This window comes from Alexandromys fortis, unplaced genomic scaffold (genome assembly GCF_014885135.2).
Source record: "Alexandromys fortis isolate MF-2015 unplaced genomic scaffold, M_Fortis_MF-2015_v1.1 scaffold_281, whole genome shotgun sequence".
Classification (NCBI taxonomy): Eukaryota; Metazoa; Chordata; class Mammalia; order Rodentia; family Cricetidae; genus Alexandromys; species Alexandromys fortis.
In genome coordinates, this window is record NW_026068161.1 from 472388 (window position 1) to 487469 (window position 15082).

The window sequence follows — 15082 nt, forward strand, 5'->3', positions numbered from 1 at the left end:
GCTTGCTTGCTTTTCTATCACGCCATGATGTGGCATAGAAATGCTTGCCAACTTCAAAGAACCTTGGTCTGGTACTTCCCAGCATCAAGAACTGTGAGCAAAAAATAATATAAAATTACAGATAAAAATCCTTTCATTATAAATTACCTAGTCTGTAGTACTTCGTTAGAGTAGCAGAAAATGCACCAAGACAGCCAGTCAGCGAAGGCGTGGCCCAGCTGAATACTTGTTCACTAAATTACCACCAACAATAGAGAGGAAGAAAATGTTGACAACGTGAAGGAAGAGGGAGGCATAAAATCCACTGTTTCATCATTTCTCAGAGCTGCTTCTTTTGCTGAGCGACTGCCTGCTCTTGCCCAGGAAGAGGCCAGTCTCTGGGAAATGTTGGCTAAGGTTCTCCATACAGCATCCCCTCACCCATCCACACCTGGCCCAGCTCGATGTTCCCTCTCTGCTGAGGGAGCTTATCTGTTAGCTGGAAGAGTTTCTGTTGGAATATTTTGTGCCAGTCTAGGAAATACATAGTTACAGCTCTTTGATTTCACACTGCCTGAGAAGTCAAGGCCGAGGTGACTAGGCAGGAATGCCTGGGCAATTCAAGGATAACCTTCACAGTGAAAGAAGTGGGTGGCCACAAACCACAGCTTGTTTACTGACAAGGTGAACTTTCGGTGTTTGAGGTTAGGATACTAGCGAGCTTGTCTTCAGCAATTTATTGGTGCAGGTGTTCGGAATTGGCTTACCTTCCACATTTGGAGAAATAAACAACAACCAAGCTCGTGAGTTTAGAGAACACTTCAGCTGTCACTGCATGCTTGGGAGCCTTGTGAGTTTTGTCACGCTCTCAGCATTTATCAGCACAACTTTTGATTGTTGCTCAACACTTTCTGGTATTATTAGAACGGTTTGTTTCTCTAGAATGGTATCTTTTTAAGGGAGAGTAGACTCAGAATTTCACATCACTGTTTAGACCAGTTGTTCTCAACTCCTTTGTGTGTGTGTGTGTGTGGGGGGATGTAGGGGGGCAGGTGTCGAAGTATCCTTTCATGGGGATTACATATCAGATAACCTGCAAAGAAGATATTTACATTACAGTAGAAAATTTACAGTTATGTAGTACCGATGAAAATGATTTTATGGTTGGGAGTCACTACAACATGAAGAACTATATTAAAGGGTCACATCATTAGGAAGGTTGAGAACCACTGGCTTAGCCTATGTCCCCTTGACTGTAGGAATCTATGAGCCCTAATAGTCTGAAAGATCAAGAATGTTCAATACAACTCTTGCTATTAGGTAAAACATTTTGAAATAAGGTGTATGATATAAATATTGAGAACTCTAAATGTGACTAGTATGACATAATCACATTTTAAATTTTATCTAATGTCTAGTTAAATGGCTGCGCGTGATTGGTGGGTACCATGTGAAGCACCGCCTAGCTATATAGGTGGGCCCTATAAATGCTTACTAGCTGCTAGTCTGCCCGTTAATGCTTGACGTTGGTGTGAGGGCTTTATTGGCCAAGCTCATCTCTCACTAGACATTTGCAACCCGGGGCTTAGGGTAGGACATACTCAACTTGAACATTCTGATTTAGATGCCCCAGGGATGGGAACTATACTACTCACCATCTGTGAATTCACTCTCTGTTTCTGGCTAAGCAGAAAGTTTTTTAGCCTGAGTCTCATTAATTTCAACAAAGGGAACTTTAAACAATCTAACTAATTAAATCGTAATTCTTGAGAGTTTGTTCAGTGGTGTGTGTTTCCCTAAGCTGCTTTAGCACCATGGTTTCAACTGGCCAGCTCAGAGAGACACTGTCTCAGAGGTCTAGAGGAACAGAAGCGGGAGATAAAGGCATGAGTGAAGTTGCCTTTCTGAGGTCTGTCAGGGAAAACATGTTTCCTAACTCTCTCAGAACTGCTGCTGGTTTGCCGCCAGTCTTTGTTGTTTCTTGGCTTCAATATCTCGGCATTGATCTTGATATCGTCTTGCACTCTGTATTCGTGTCTATTTTCACCCTTCCCCTTAGAATAAGCAAACCAGACCCTATACCACAATGATTGCATCTTAACTAATTGGGTGCAAAGACACCATTTTCAAATGAGTTAACAATATGAGTTGCTAAAGAATAACATTTTTACACGCAAATCTTTGAGGGGTAAAATGCAAGCCACAGCAAGTTCCAACTTGCCTTTATATATTGCTTTAAAAATCTATCTTACAGAGAAAGAAACTCTTACCTGTATAAAACCAGGTACGTGTCATTGGTATGCCATATGGCTGTGATACTTGAAATCAAATCCTAAATATCAGCATCAGCGCTTCCTTCAGTGTGAAAATGTTCCATAGACGAACCATCAGATGTCTTGACTGTTGCATGGGCAGTAATCACATATGCATTCTATTATGCATGAAACATAAACTCATAATTTATGGCTAACTTTTTAGAAAGAAGCTAAGCATAAATATGAGTTAATGTGAGAAAACACCAAATAACTAAGGTAAGTGGTACATGAATATGGCAAAATAATTAAAATTGTATATGAATGACTATAAAGGTCAGGGAAGCAGTAGCCATATAGTGAATAATAGTACATAATTCTGCTTTTTTTTCCATAATTCTGCTTTTTTCCCATAATTCTGCTTTTGCAGGACCTAATATATAGGAATAAGGGAAAGGGAGTGTCATAGTTGGTGTTAACTGTCATCTGACACAACCTAAAGCCAACTGAGAAGGGACTCCCAAACGAGGGATTGCCCAGACCAGATTGGTCTGTGGGCATGTCTGTGGAGGATGCCCTTGATTGCTGTGTTGGGCCCTGCCTACTGTGGGTGACACCATTCCCTAGGCTGGTGGTCTTGTGTCGTATAAGAAAGCTAGCTAAACACAAGCTGTCAAGCAGCATTCCTCCACTGTTCCTAGTTTAAGTTCCTGCTTGAGTTCTGGACTTGACTCCCTTCAGTGATAGCCTGTGGCCTGGAAGTTATGCCAAATAAACCCATTCCTCTTCTAAATTGGGGGCTTATCACAGCAACAGACTGAGGCAGGATCGAGAGTAGAGAATAGCATAATGGAAATTTGCCTGACCAGTGGCTCACAGTGTATGTCTAGACATTTGTGGGTTTTAAAATCTCTCTACAAGGCTGAATGAAAGAACAGGGTGAGGTATTAAGGAAGGCTCACATGAGCCAAAGGGCTTTGTTTCTTAAATTCTTATCTTCAAATATTCATGCAAATGTCTCCATTTTGATTTTTCTTTTCCTTGCAGTTGCTCTTAAAAAGCCATTGGAGCGCAGAGAAACCCTTGAGTTCGCCTCGGTGTTTACAATATGTCCGGTTGGCAAATGAAAGCCATTTGCGTAAACCACACGCTGAAGCCTTCCCTTTTTCCTAGCTTATTCCTCTAAAGGTGCCGGCACTGGCAAGCTGTAAATGTTTTAGGGTGAAATTAAGAGTTTCTAAACACATTTTACTCATTGTATCTCATTATTTCATTCCCTAATAAGCTTCTATCATTTTAGCACCTGCGTAAATTAAAATCCCCAAGGAGAACAAGGGAGGGCAGGCAGCAATTAATATGTTCTAAAAATTTGCTGGAAACGACTCAGTAATAGGAAGCATAATGAATTCTGATGTCCGTGCTTTATGGATGGAACGCTAAAGTGTCTCATCTCAGTTCTCAAATCCATTCATACTTCTGCTTCATGAATCACGGAACAAAACAGTATGAAGCCATTTTCACAGGCAAGAGGATCAAAGAATCTATGGTCCTCTGGTGGGGAGTGGGGGATGTGAAGGTGATACTCATGATGCTTGCTGTGAATTTGACTCCCAGAGATCCTTGGGGCCCTGCTGTCTGTCCTCTGCATCTGGTTGGTGACTGGTGTCCTGGTATACCTTGCCTGTGAGCGCCTACTGTATCCCGATTACCAGATCCAAGCAAGCATCATGATCATCGTTTCAGGCTGTGCGGTGGCAGCCAATATTGTGTAAGTCATCCCATGCCGAGTGTCTGTTGGGCTTATCTTCAGTCCTACTGCGAGAAATATTATTAAAAAGAAATATTATTAAAAAGAAAAAAAATCTCCTGGGTCTGTGAAGATTCTAAAGTTCTGACATGGTATTTGGGTGTCATTAAGACTTAAAGTAGTATTGGTCACTATGGATTAAGGAGTTTTAAGCATTGACTTTCACGACCTAACACGCTTCCAACACGCCAGAGGGTGAGAAAGGATCTCATGATACATACACATATCAAATTGAATTTTGCTGTCTTCCAACCCCATCGAGTGTGAAAGGGAAGCTCAGCTATGTTAAATAGCTAGTGAGGCATTAGGATTTGAATCTCGATCCATGCATTTGGAGTAGAGGTTCTCTCCACACACTACTTTCTCTTGTGTGTTAATGACCCCATGGGATATGGCTTCCAAATGGTTCAGCTCTTGTTAGGTAAGTAGATAATGAATCCTTAGATGGCTGAGTTGACAGAGACCTTAGGGATGACTTCCTGTAGTGCGCAGTCTGTGTTTAAGGTCACTTTTGCTGTATCTTTGTTAATGGGCCATCACCTTTGTCTATTCAACCAAAGCAAAAATGGAGGTTTTTTCTTCCATCAAATTCTATTTTGTCTTTAAAATATACTGCGGCATAAAAAGCTATTGGGAAAAGGAAATCCCTCCCACAATTGCCTGCAGAAAGAACTCAGTCTTTCAAACCTACTTCAGACTTCTCACCTCCAGAACTGTGAGATAATGAATTCATGTTATTTGAAACTCCTAAAGCATTGTGGTAGTTTATTAATTCAGTAAATTGGAAATAATATACAGATTGAGCATTCCTGATCCAAAATCTAAAATGTTCTGAAACCTGAAACTTTGGAGTATGCTTCAGGCTCAAAATTCAGGACCTTGGAGCATTTTGAATCATCAGATCAGTGATATTTAACTGTTAATTTTTATGTAAAAATTTACACACACACATTTAATTGGTAATTTTTTTGTAAAAATTCACACATATACAAAACTTCAAAATTTTAAACCCTTCTAATACCAAACATATCATCTTCCAGTCTTCCAGCACAAACTGATGCAAATTCTAAGGTAGATTTGACATCAAAGACATGGCAGTGGTTGAAGAACTAAAAACGGTATTTACAGCATTCTTTTAAAAGAGAGAGCGTGATGGGATCATTGCGACTTGTAGGTATACTAACTTGTACAGTATGAAAATGTTCCCTCGGGTTGTTGTAAGAGACTTACATTTAGACACCTCCATTTTTCACTTCCTAGTTTGTACCCAACATAACGGAGCTGCAAGTTAAAGACAGCGATCTTCTGTCATTGCCTAGGTCCCACCCACAATGAGCTCTCTTGAAGCTCTGCTTCACATGGGAAGAAAGAAGGCAGGCAGATGAATGTTCATCTCTCTTCTCCAGAAGATAAATCCTCAGAACATGTGTCCTTCTCACTGGGGGTAAATGCATAAGGAGAAAAGTATGTCCTGAGGGCAGTAGGAAGAATGGAGGTTTTATTTCCAGAACCATATGTCATGTAGGTTGTGTCTCTCCCGTGCAGAGACGGTGGATAATGTAGCCACCTGCTACATTAACCTGGGGCCTTAAGGTGGGTCTTGATCATCGTAAAAGAAACTATTCGGATTTTCTTTTTATTGCAGCTGCTTGGGAACATTGACCTGACGATGGCTAGTGCTTTCCATCCTTAGAAAGACAGCCTACTTGGTTGCTCTGCCTTCCCCAAGCAAGTGAGCAGGTGGTTGTTTATGGAGAAAGGGACAGAGTGACTAAAATGTTTCCTCCAGGAACAGAGTAGGTAGGTTTCAAGGGCTGCTAGATACTGGATTGTTGGAATATGTAGAGATATCTGAACTGAAATTTGGGGTGAGTCTCCTCCATGGGAACTCCAAACCAGGACAGAAAGCTCCAGAAGCAACCGTGAAGAGTCATTGATAAAAGTTGTAGACAGAGCCCTGAAACAAATATTCTTCTGCAAAATTTGTGAATTCAGCCCAGTTGCTGTATGTATCTAAACAAGACCCTCTTCTGGTACCAACTGTAGTGTCTATTTTAGTAGACATGAACATAAATGTGTGTGTGATCCCTGCTATCTCTGCCACAAATGCTAGAAGATACCATGCCCAGTTTATAATACAAACATTTAACAGTGCCTCAATATGTGCTCACCATCATCTTAAAATAAAACAAGAAAGAGAATGACAATGTGATGAACATAAATAACAGATCTAGAAGATCTATAGACTGCCTGCCTATAAGGCCATCTGGGGCGTGTGGAATGGTAACTCACAGTTGACAGTGAATTTCTATCCAGATACTGACAGTCTGAAAACTGTACCGTGGAATGATCAAATCTGGGTAGGTATCTTGATTCTGCTTTTGGTGATGGCCTGAGATTTAACAGATACGTTGCCCAAATATATTTCTTTCAGGATGCTTGGAAGTGTCATGCTAAACTTTGCAATACATTGCAATACGTGTGTATATATACAAGTTCTTTATACTAGATCAGATGATTTCATTCTCTGTATGAATACGCAGACACAGCATTCTCTTTATTGGCCATTAGAAAATTATTCATAGTTCACACAATCACTCAAATGAACCAAATTAAATACAATGAAAGATTCTAATTTTTGGAGGAGAATAGATAACTCAGTCAGTAATATGCTTGCATCGCAAGCAAGCGAACCTGAATTTGACCCCCAGAAGCCACAGAAAAAAAGCTAGGTTATAGTGGTTTGTAATCTCAGTGCTGGGGAAACAAAGACAGCAGTTTGCTGGTCAACTTGCCTAGCCAAATGAGTGAGCCTCAAACTAATGAGACTCTGTCTCAAAAAAACAGGGTAGATAGCTCCTAAACCAAGGTGGTTCTCTGGTATCCACATGCACATGTACACAAATTGATAAATTCTCTCCAAAAGCCATAGACCATATAACAAAACATCAGTATCAGACAGAAGAAACCTCCTTCTGAGTGTTGGTCAAGGGAGACGTAGAGATTCCTCAAGAATTACAACCAATGCTGTCCTCACTTGACTCCCAGAACTTGAAGGTAAAAACATTGCTGAAGTACCACATGCTTTGTACGAAGGAGGACCTGATCTAGAATTGACCTGGCAGCTTCCTCCCTGTGGACTAAACCTCCTAGAATTTGAAGGTTCTATGTAAGCTGCCAAGGGAGATAAACAGCCAATAATCTGGAACAGCTAGAATGCCTGAGGACCAGAATGACAAGCACAGCAAGATATACTCAGGGCTGCAATAGTGGCACATTGGTGACAACCAACAGTCCTCTAATTGGACCAAGATTTGGGTTTCATGAGAGCAATAATGCTTCCCAGTTTTACTGTGGAACAGCATAGCATTATGTTGATAAATACCCAGAAAATGGAGGTGAATTTTTGAAATATTTCCTTTTGTGAGTTTTTTTAAAGTTCTAAAATAGACTAACAGTCAAATATAAGTCCAACATGATGCACCTTAAAACTCTGATATTTTAACTACCTAACAGTTTGAATAATGAATGCTACCAGTCACTCCTCCATCGTGCTGTGCAGGTTTTTTTTAAAGACTTTTTGTATGTGTGTCAAAACATTGTGATCTCTTTCAGACTAACTGCAATTTTGCACCAACGGCACCTTGGCCACAACCACAAGGATGCACAAGCTAATGCCAGTGTCAGGGCAGCCTTTGTGCATGCCCTTGGGGATGTATTTCAGAGCATCAGTGTGCTAATTAGTGCTCTCATTATCTACTTCAAGGTACGTGTAAGTAATGATAGTAACTCTATGAATACAGTAACATTAGCAGCCCGTGTTTGCCAGCACAAACCACCTTACAACGTTAAAACTAACAAATTCTGAGACCTTAATATTCCCTATATTCCAAAGAGCTGTCTTTATCTGTTGGGCTTTGAGTCTTTAAGAAAATTCAGTTTGACATGGTGTTAAGATGTAAATCAGTGAAACTGTGAACATCTTGCATTTTTAGATGTAAGCAATAGATAAGATCTCTGGTTTATTTAAATTATATTAATGGGCTAAAATTTATGGAAAAAACTCAGAGATAGAAATCAAGGTAGAAGTAAGGGCACATTTTAGTATCTATGGGTATCATGCTGAAATAAATATGTCGACTAAAGTATTTTTCTGTTTTTATCATTACCGAGAGTCGTATTTCTTAAAGATTTATTTGTGTTTGTTTGATAAATTAGTCTATGAATGAGAATGTGCGCATGAGTGCAGGTGCCTGACTGCAGAGGTCAGAGGAAGTTGGATTCTCTGGAGCCCGATGTGAATGCTGGGAAGTGACCTTGAGTTTTCTGCAAGAGCAGCACTCAATTCTAACCACTGATCTATCTCTTTAGCCCTCGGAGAATCACATTTCTTGGGAGGGTGTCCAGTTGACTGAGGTTGGGACTTGTGTCCACTACTCGGCTGGGAAAGGGTAGAGCACTTGATTCATGGACCTGATTATATTGTCCTCAGTGTAGAAGGAGCTTCTTTTCCCCAAAGCAGAGATCTCAGGCAAAATGAGAACGGAGAAGGGTCTCCTGCACTAAACATGTAAGTGCTCACTGACAGAGATGTGCCTTGGGACAGAGAGAGTGGAGCAAGAAATAGCATTCAGCTCTTCCTCTACCTAGCATGCTATTATGATTTTTCAATTTGGAGAGAATTGTGTGTTTTTTTTTCCTAAAGTGTAGCAAAACATAAGTCAAAGTAAAAGAATTCTGAACTCAGATGGAGAAAACGCACCTTGAAAGCTTCAAGTCAGTAAATAAATAAAAAATTTTAAAGTGAAAAAAAAGCTTCAAGTCAAAGGCAAAGACAGTTTAAAGTCATAAAGACTAGTAGTTTGAGTTAGCCAGAGGGGATGAAGAATACCCATGAAACAAGGCCTTCTAAACCCAGTAGGACCCGTGTACATGTTAACTTGCATATGGCAGCAAGTACATGGCCTGCTCTGGGCCTGATATGGTCCCAGTGCTGAGAGGGGACATGGACACAAGGCCACATCCCTAACCCAGAAGCTATTTTCCATTGATTCACTCACAAATGAAAAGTTAGTGTTCTCCAATGGAGTCTTACCATTCTTGAGGACAGGACCCTGCCAACAGTAGATACCATGACACAGTGAAATCGGTGGCATATGTCTCCTAATGCTTTGTCACGGAACTTTTCTCTTAATTTTACAGGTCCTGTGTGTATGTGTTTGTGTGTGTATACTTCTGGTTTTGTGCTTTTATGTGATTTGTGTGTGAATGTGTATGTCTCTGCATCTATTTGTGTTTCTTAAGTTTTATCTTTGTCTCTTTCCCTTCTATTTCCTTGTTTTGGCCTATTCTGTTTGTTTTATTTTATCTGTTATTATTATTAATTATCATTATTATTATTTTAGGTGCCTGTGTGTTTCCTAATGAGAGGGAAAAAGAAGGGTATGGATTAGGTTGGTGGGGAAGTGGAAAGGCTCTGAGAGGAGTTGGGGGAAGGGAAACAATAATTCAAATACATTGTATTAAACAAGCTATTTCAATTAAAAACACTTGCAACCCTGTATTGAAAATGCAAAAATAAATAAATAAACTTGCAGGGCATTCTTAAGAGACCATGAGCGTTCACTGATCCAAAAGTTAAGAATGTCATTAGATAGCATCTGAGATCTATAGTAGGATTTTCCCAGCTTTGCTGTAACCACATAGCCAGGGCCCGCACAATGTAATTGGTAAATACTTTGATTTATGACTTTCTTTGCTGTGTAATTAATAAAAATCTCATGTAGCAACTTTAGAAAAAAATAACTCGAGTTAGGTTGATGCTGTGTTTCCCAAGGAAAGTGGAGCATTGGCATTTCCGTGCTCTTGAGCTTCACTACAACACTAGAATTAGAATGGCGTGTATTTCTCTCAGATATCAAGATTATCAATCAATGGAGGGAGGGAGAGAGGGAGATAGGGAGGGAGAGGGAAAGAGAGGAAGAGAGCTGGCGATATATAGAGAGATAGGTAGGGAGAGAGATGGATAAAGAGGTAGAGAGAGGGCTCAAGAAACAAATCATGTCTGGTTTGGGCTTTAATGGCCGAAATAAATGACATCCCCCTTTCCTCCGTCACCATAATTAAGGTTCAAAAGGGATGGCTGGTATGACCATCTTTTCACACATTCCCATGACTACAGTGTTCTCATATTAATTTGAGAAAATTAAATCAGGTATGTTTTTTTAGCGCATACTTAAGAATATGTTTGAGTTTAATTCCTAAGTTATGGGGGAACATATTTAGAAGCCTCTATTCCTTAGTCACTAGAAGTTTAAAACTTCTTTGGTGACTGAGTCCCCAGGAACAGCATTCTTCCATTGAGTTGAATGCCAAGGATCAGGAAGGAAAATGGGAAACAGAGAAAGAAACGTTCCGAGAGGTTTGCTTAGTTTATCAACCAGGCTTCTGGACAGAAAGGTTGAAATCAGCTAACCAAAGTTGCTGTGTTTTCCAGCCAGACTACAAAATTGCGGATCCAGTGTGTACATTTATCTTTTCCATCCTGGTTTTGGTCAGTACCATCATGATCTTAAAAGACTTCTCCATCTTACTCATGGAAGGTAGGAGGGCTTTCATCATTATTCCTAGGATTGATGCTTCTTTCCCCCTTTGGTCATAAAGGGATGACTTCCTGGCATGTTCTCTGCTATTTGTATTACAAAGCAAAATTAGAGTGATAAAGACTTTTAATATTTAATTTTGCTTGAATGAATCAAATAGAAATAGTATATATATATACACATACACACACCATTTCGATTTGTATATATATGCATATATGTATATAAGTATGTATTTATATATACATTTATACAATTTCTATTTGTATATTTATATAAACACACACATATATATTAAATTGTGTCTCACAATGTAGTAAAGATATCAATATAAACACTAAACATTAGTGGCAAATATTGCAAAAGTTATAAATATATCCCCAAGAATACCATAAAAAATCTAATTCATTTAGAACGAAGAGAGTGACAATGAACCTTGATAGTCTGAGATGCAGAAGTTGTTTCCTGACTTGGGCAGCTGAAACAGTGGGAGCTTTGCACACCAAGTGATAAGATATCATTGCAATGTTCTTCTTAGCACAGTTCCTAAAGAGACTTATTGGACAATCGACATTGCATAGCATTATAATTTACAAAGAACAGGCTCGTTCCATGAAGTCCCCATATCATTCATGATCTAGCATTGCTCGTATTGCCCATATTTTACTATGTCTATGATCAGAGAAGCCTCATGATTTGAGAAAATTCGCAGTAATTATTGTCAGAAAGCAAACCCAAGATTTATGATGCCAACCTTATGTTGTTCATTATGTATCATAGAGCGTGTGTAAAGACAAAAATCACTGTTAGTTAAATGTTATTTTAGGGATGATTACTATTGCTAGGATGCTGCCTAGTAAATTTGTGAGTCTTTTGTTTGTGGACAAATCCTTTGACAGAGCCTGATTTTTAAACACTTGAAGTACAGAACCAAAGAAGGGACTGTTGGCAAAAGTTGGTGTTCTGATGAGGGCTGCAGCTGAGTTAGCCTTCATAGCAAGCGCGGTTATATTAGTAACACGAGGGTCCTACGTTTCCTGTGTCAGGTGTTCCAAAGGGCCTGGACTACAACAGCGTGAAAGAGCTCATCCTCGCAGTTGATGGCGTGGTGTCCCTGCACAATCTGCACATCTGGTCTCTGACAGTGAACCAAGTGATCATCTCTGTCCATGTTGCTACAGGTCAGTGAGTGAGCTCTGGAAGCACCCCAGGCAAGATTCTCTCCATACCCTGAGAACTCAGTCATTTTTCTTCCTTTTAGAGCTGCCCTTACTTATCTATTGTCTGTCAAAACAACTGTAAAATGTGTTGCCCTAGCCAGCACCTCTGAAAACCAACCCACTTATCAATGTTGTCATAGCAACAAGGATCCCAATGGCATCCTCTGGGCTGATTGCATAGGGTAGAGAGATAGTACAAACAGCTAAAATATCTCCCCAAATTCAAGCCCTTGGCCTCAGAAAAAAAAAAATGACTTTACCTGTTTGTCTGTGTGCCTCTTCAGTCTAAATAATAGGAATGAATTTGACAACAAAAAAATTCAATGGATCTCCTGTGTAAAAGATAGTTTTCTGACCCCGAATACAACAGAAGGGAAACGGAAGGTCAGCTTTGAAATTCCTACAGGCTAATAGATGTGCTGAAAGACGGTCAGAGATCCTGTGGTCATGTAAGACACTTCATAGAATAGAACCAAGCCTGCTTCTTTCAAGTAGATGGGGATTATGTCCATGATAAGTTTTCAGACTGAGGGAATGGGAGGTAGGAGGTTTTTCTTCCTCTTAAGAGAAAGCTCAGGCTAGGGAGAGTATGTAAGGTTGTTTAAAATGACTAAAGAAGTTACTTAGAAGCAGGGGACGGGAACAGCAGTGACAGTCTGTATTTTGTCGGTTGTCCTCATCTTCTACAGGGGACACAGATAGGACTCCAGGAAATTTACAAAATCCTCTGTACAAATATTTCACCCCAAGTGGAAGAATATAGTAAACAATCAGGTTATGATGGAGGAACTTCGCAGCCTCCTGTTATTACTTAAGACAGGAAAAAGGATGGCCATGAGGGTGGATGCTCTAGGGGGAGGCCTGTGGGGAGCTCTAAATGCTTTTTTGTTCCTGCCACTTGTCTTGATATAAATTCTAATTAAATCTAAGGGCTAAAAAAGGGAGGTTCCTGGGGGCTGGTGACCAGGGCTCTGTAAGACACAATAGCTCAGACTGGTTGTGCTTCTTAGCAAGTCTTTTTCTCTCCTTCCCAATGAAGCTCAAATGACTGCTAGACTACAGAGGTAACTGGGCAGGAAGAGTATGCTTAGTGAGGGATATTTTGTGTGCAAGTCCCCCCACCTTGTGTGGACAGAGCTCAATGTTGGAGCCAAAGGCTTCTTTAGAGGGCTCTGCCCTCACCTCACCCATCAGGCAGGACCTAACACTTGAAGCTGAAACCAATCAGTTCAGTTCCTGCCTCCTCTCTCTCTCTCTCTCTCTCTCTCTCTCTCTCTCTCTCTCTCTCTCTCTCTCTCTCTCTCATACACACACACACACACACACACACACACAGAGAGAGAGAGAGAGAGAGAGAGAGAGAGAGAGAGAGAGAGAGAGAGAGAATGCATTATCTGTGTTAATCTCCCTGTGTTTCTTTATCCACAGCTGCCAGCCAGGACAGCCAGTCCCTGCAGACAAGGATTGCCCGTGCCCTCCACAGTTGCTTTGATCTGCACTCCCTCACCATTCAGATAGAATCTGCAGCAGCCCAGGACCCCAGCTGCCTTTTCTGTGAAGAGCCACAGGACTAGCTCCGTCACGCTGCCAGCTTCCTGTGTTTCACAGGCTATGACAAGCTGCTGCAAAGTTTCTGTAACACACAATTAAGCAACCAATGGAATAGATATGAGCAAGCCAGGACAGTGTAACGTGCTCATTCTCCCTTTTTATTTATCTCCATCTACCGTGAATGAAGACGCATGAGACCATCAGTTTCTTGGATTCTTTTCATAATCAGTAGTTGTGTCCAATTATAGGAATGCATGTATAGATTACTCCTAATCGGGAGGCTGAAATAGCAGATGCTTGCAACCACAGATAATAAATGGTTCACTTCCCTGCAATAATGGGTGTAGTTGAATTCAGGAATGCCTTTCCAGGAGTCCTCAGCATGAGAAACAAATATCTGAAGAGAATCTTAAGGCATCAGAACTCGGCTCTTCCCCCATCCCCAATGAGACATACATTATTTGAGAAATGGTGGAATTCCCGCTTTTAATATTGTAGGTAAATTATGGTGCGATGTGTGTAAGCTATTGAATTATATTTTACATGACCACAGTGCTCTATGTTAAGCTACTGAATTATGTTTTAGTTCTCAGTGCAAAGGGTATGGGAGAAGGAAAAGTTCTGAAATTGCTAACTTTTGAATGCTTTCATAAAGTGTAAGTTAATAATGCAAGAAAATGAGGAGTCATGAAACAGGATGTTTCTTATCCAGGTCACATGGAAAGGAATTCAAAGGATTAAGATGAATGTTAAATATTGCACAATATTTATGGATCACTGTTGTTCAATAGCTATATTGCATTTTCTAATGGAATAATTTTTAGAATTTCATCTTAATACTATTATTATGTAGATAAAATAAAAAAATCAAAGAGGATAAAGTAATTTAAAAATCTTATTTATTCAATCATTCAAAAGATATTATTTGATGTCAGACTTGGAATGAGGACTGGGGAATAGCTTTGTTTTTTATTTCTGTAACTAAATTACAGTAGGTAATTAAAAAGAAAAAAAATTATATAGCTCATGGTTCTACAGACTGGGAAGCTACACATGAGTGGTTGATTTTGGGGATGGTAATGGAAATTTGCAGCATCCTTAGAAAAGGCAGGGCATCACAGGATGTGAGGACTGAGCATCCCGGCTTACTTCTTGGCTCCTCTTCACTTAATGTCACAGTCCCACTGAATTAGGGCCCCATCTTTGTGTTCTCATTGAGCATTATTTCCCAAGGGTGCCACCTCCTGCCAAACCATAGAAACCAGACTAGGATTCTAGCCTCTTGGATAGCCCACTAGGGGCATTAACTTTCAGTGTTAGTAACTCTGGATCAAGAGTAAGGTTTGCCTTGTTGAGTGACTTCAATCTGAATAGTGGTCTTTTTCTTTATAAAGTCAAACATCTTTTTAACAGCACTGTTCTTATTTGAGGCTGAATCATTCTTTGTTGTGGGGAATGCTGTCTTGTGCTTGACAGTGTATTTAGTACCATTCCCAGGACTTAGTTACACATGCTGGTTGTGGATATAGTACACACACACACACACACACACACATACACAGAGAGAGAGAGAAAGAGAGAGAGAGAGAGAGAGAGAGAGAGAGAGAGAGAGAGAGAGAGAACAAGCAGACTTACAAATCATCAGGTTAAAGGTTGTGGAGATTTGGAGTT

At 40.1% G+C, this 15082-nt stretch overlaps 1 protein-coding gene across 2 annotated transcripts in view; it reads left to right on the forward strand.

The window, feature by feature from the left end:
- Positions 1 to 14263, forward strand: part of Slc30a8 (solute carrier family 30 member 8) — a 32237-nt gene extending 17974 nt beyond the window's left edge. For both annotated transcript variants that reach the window (XM_050127789.1, XM_050127790.1), the window contains exons 4-8: positions 3846 to 3999; positions 7654 to 7804; positions 10535 to 10640; positions 11687 to 11821; positions 13289 to 14263. In XM_050127789.1, the coding sequence (XP_049983746.1) occupies positions 3846 to 3999; positions 7654 to 7804; positions 10535 to 10640; positions 11687 to 11821; positions 13289 to 13434 (692 nt within the window). In that variant the 3' untranslated portion in view covers positions 13435 to 14263. The remainder of the gene's footprint in view (positions 1 to 3845; positions 4000 to 7653; positions 7805 to 10534; positions 10641 to 11686; positions 11822 to 13288) is intronic.
- Positions 14264 to 15082: the final 819 nt, after the last annotated feature.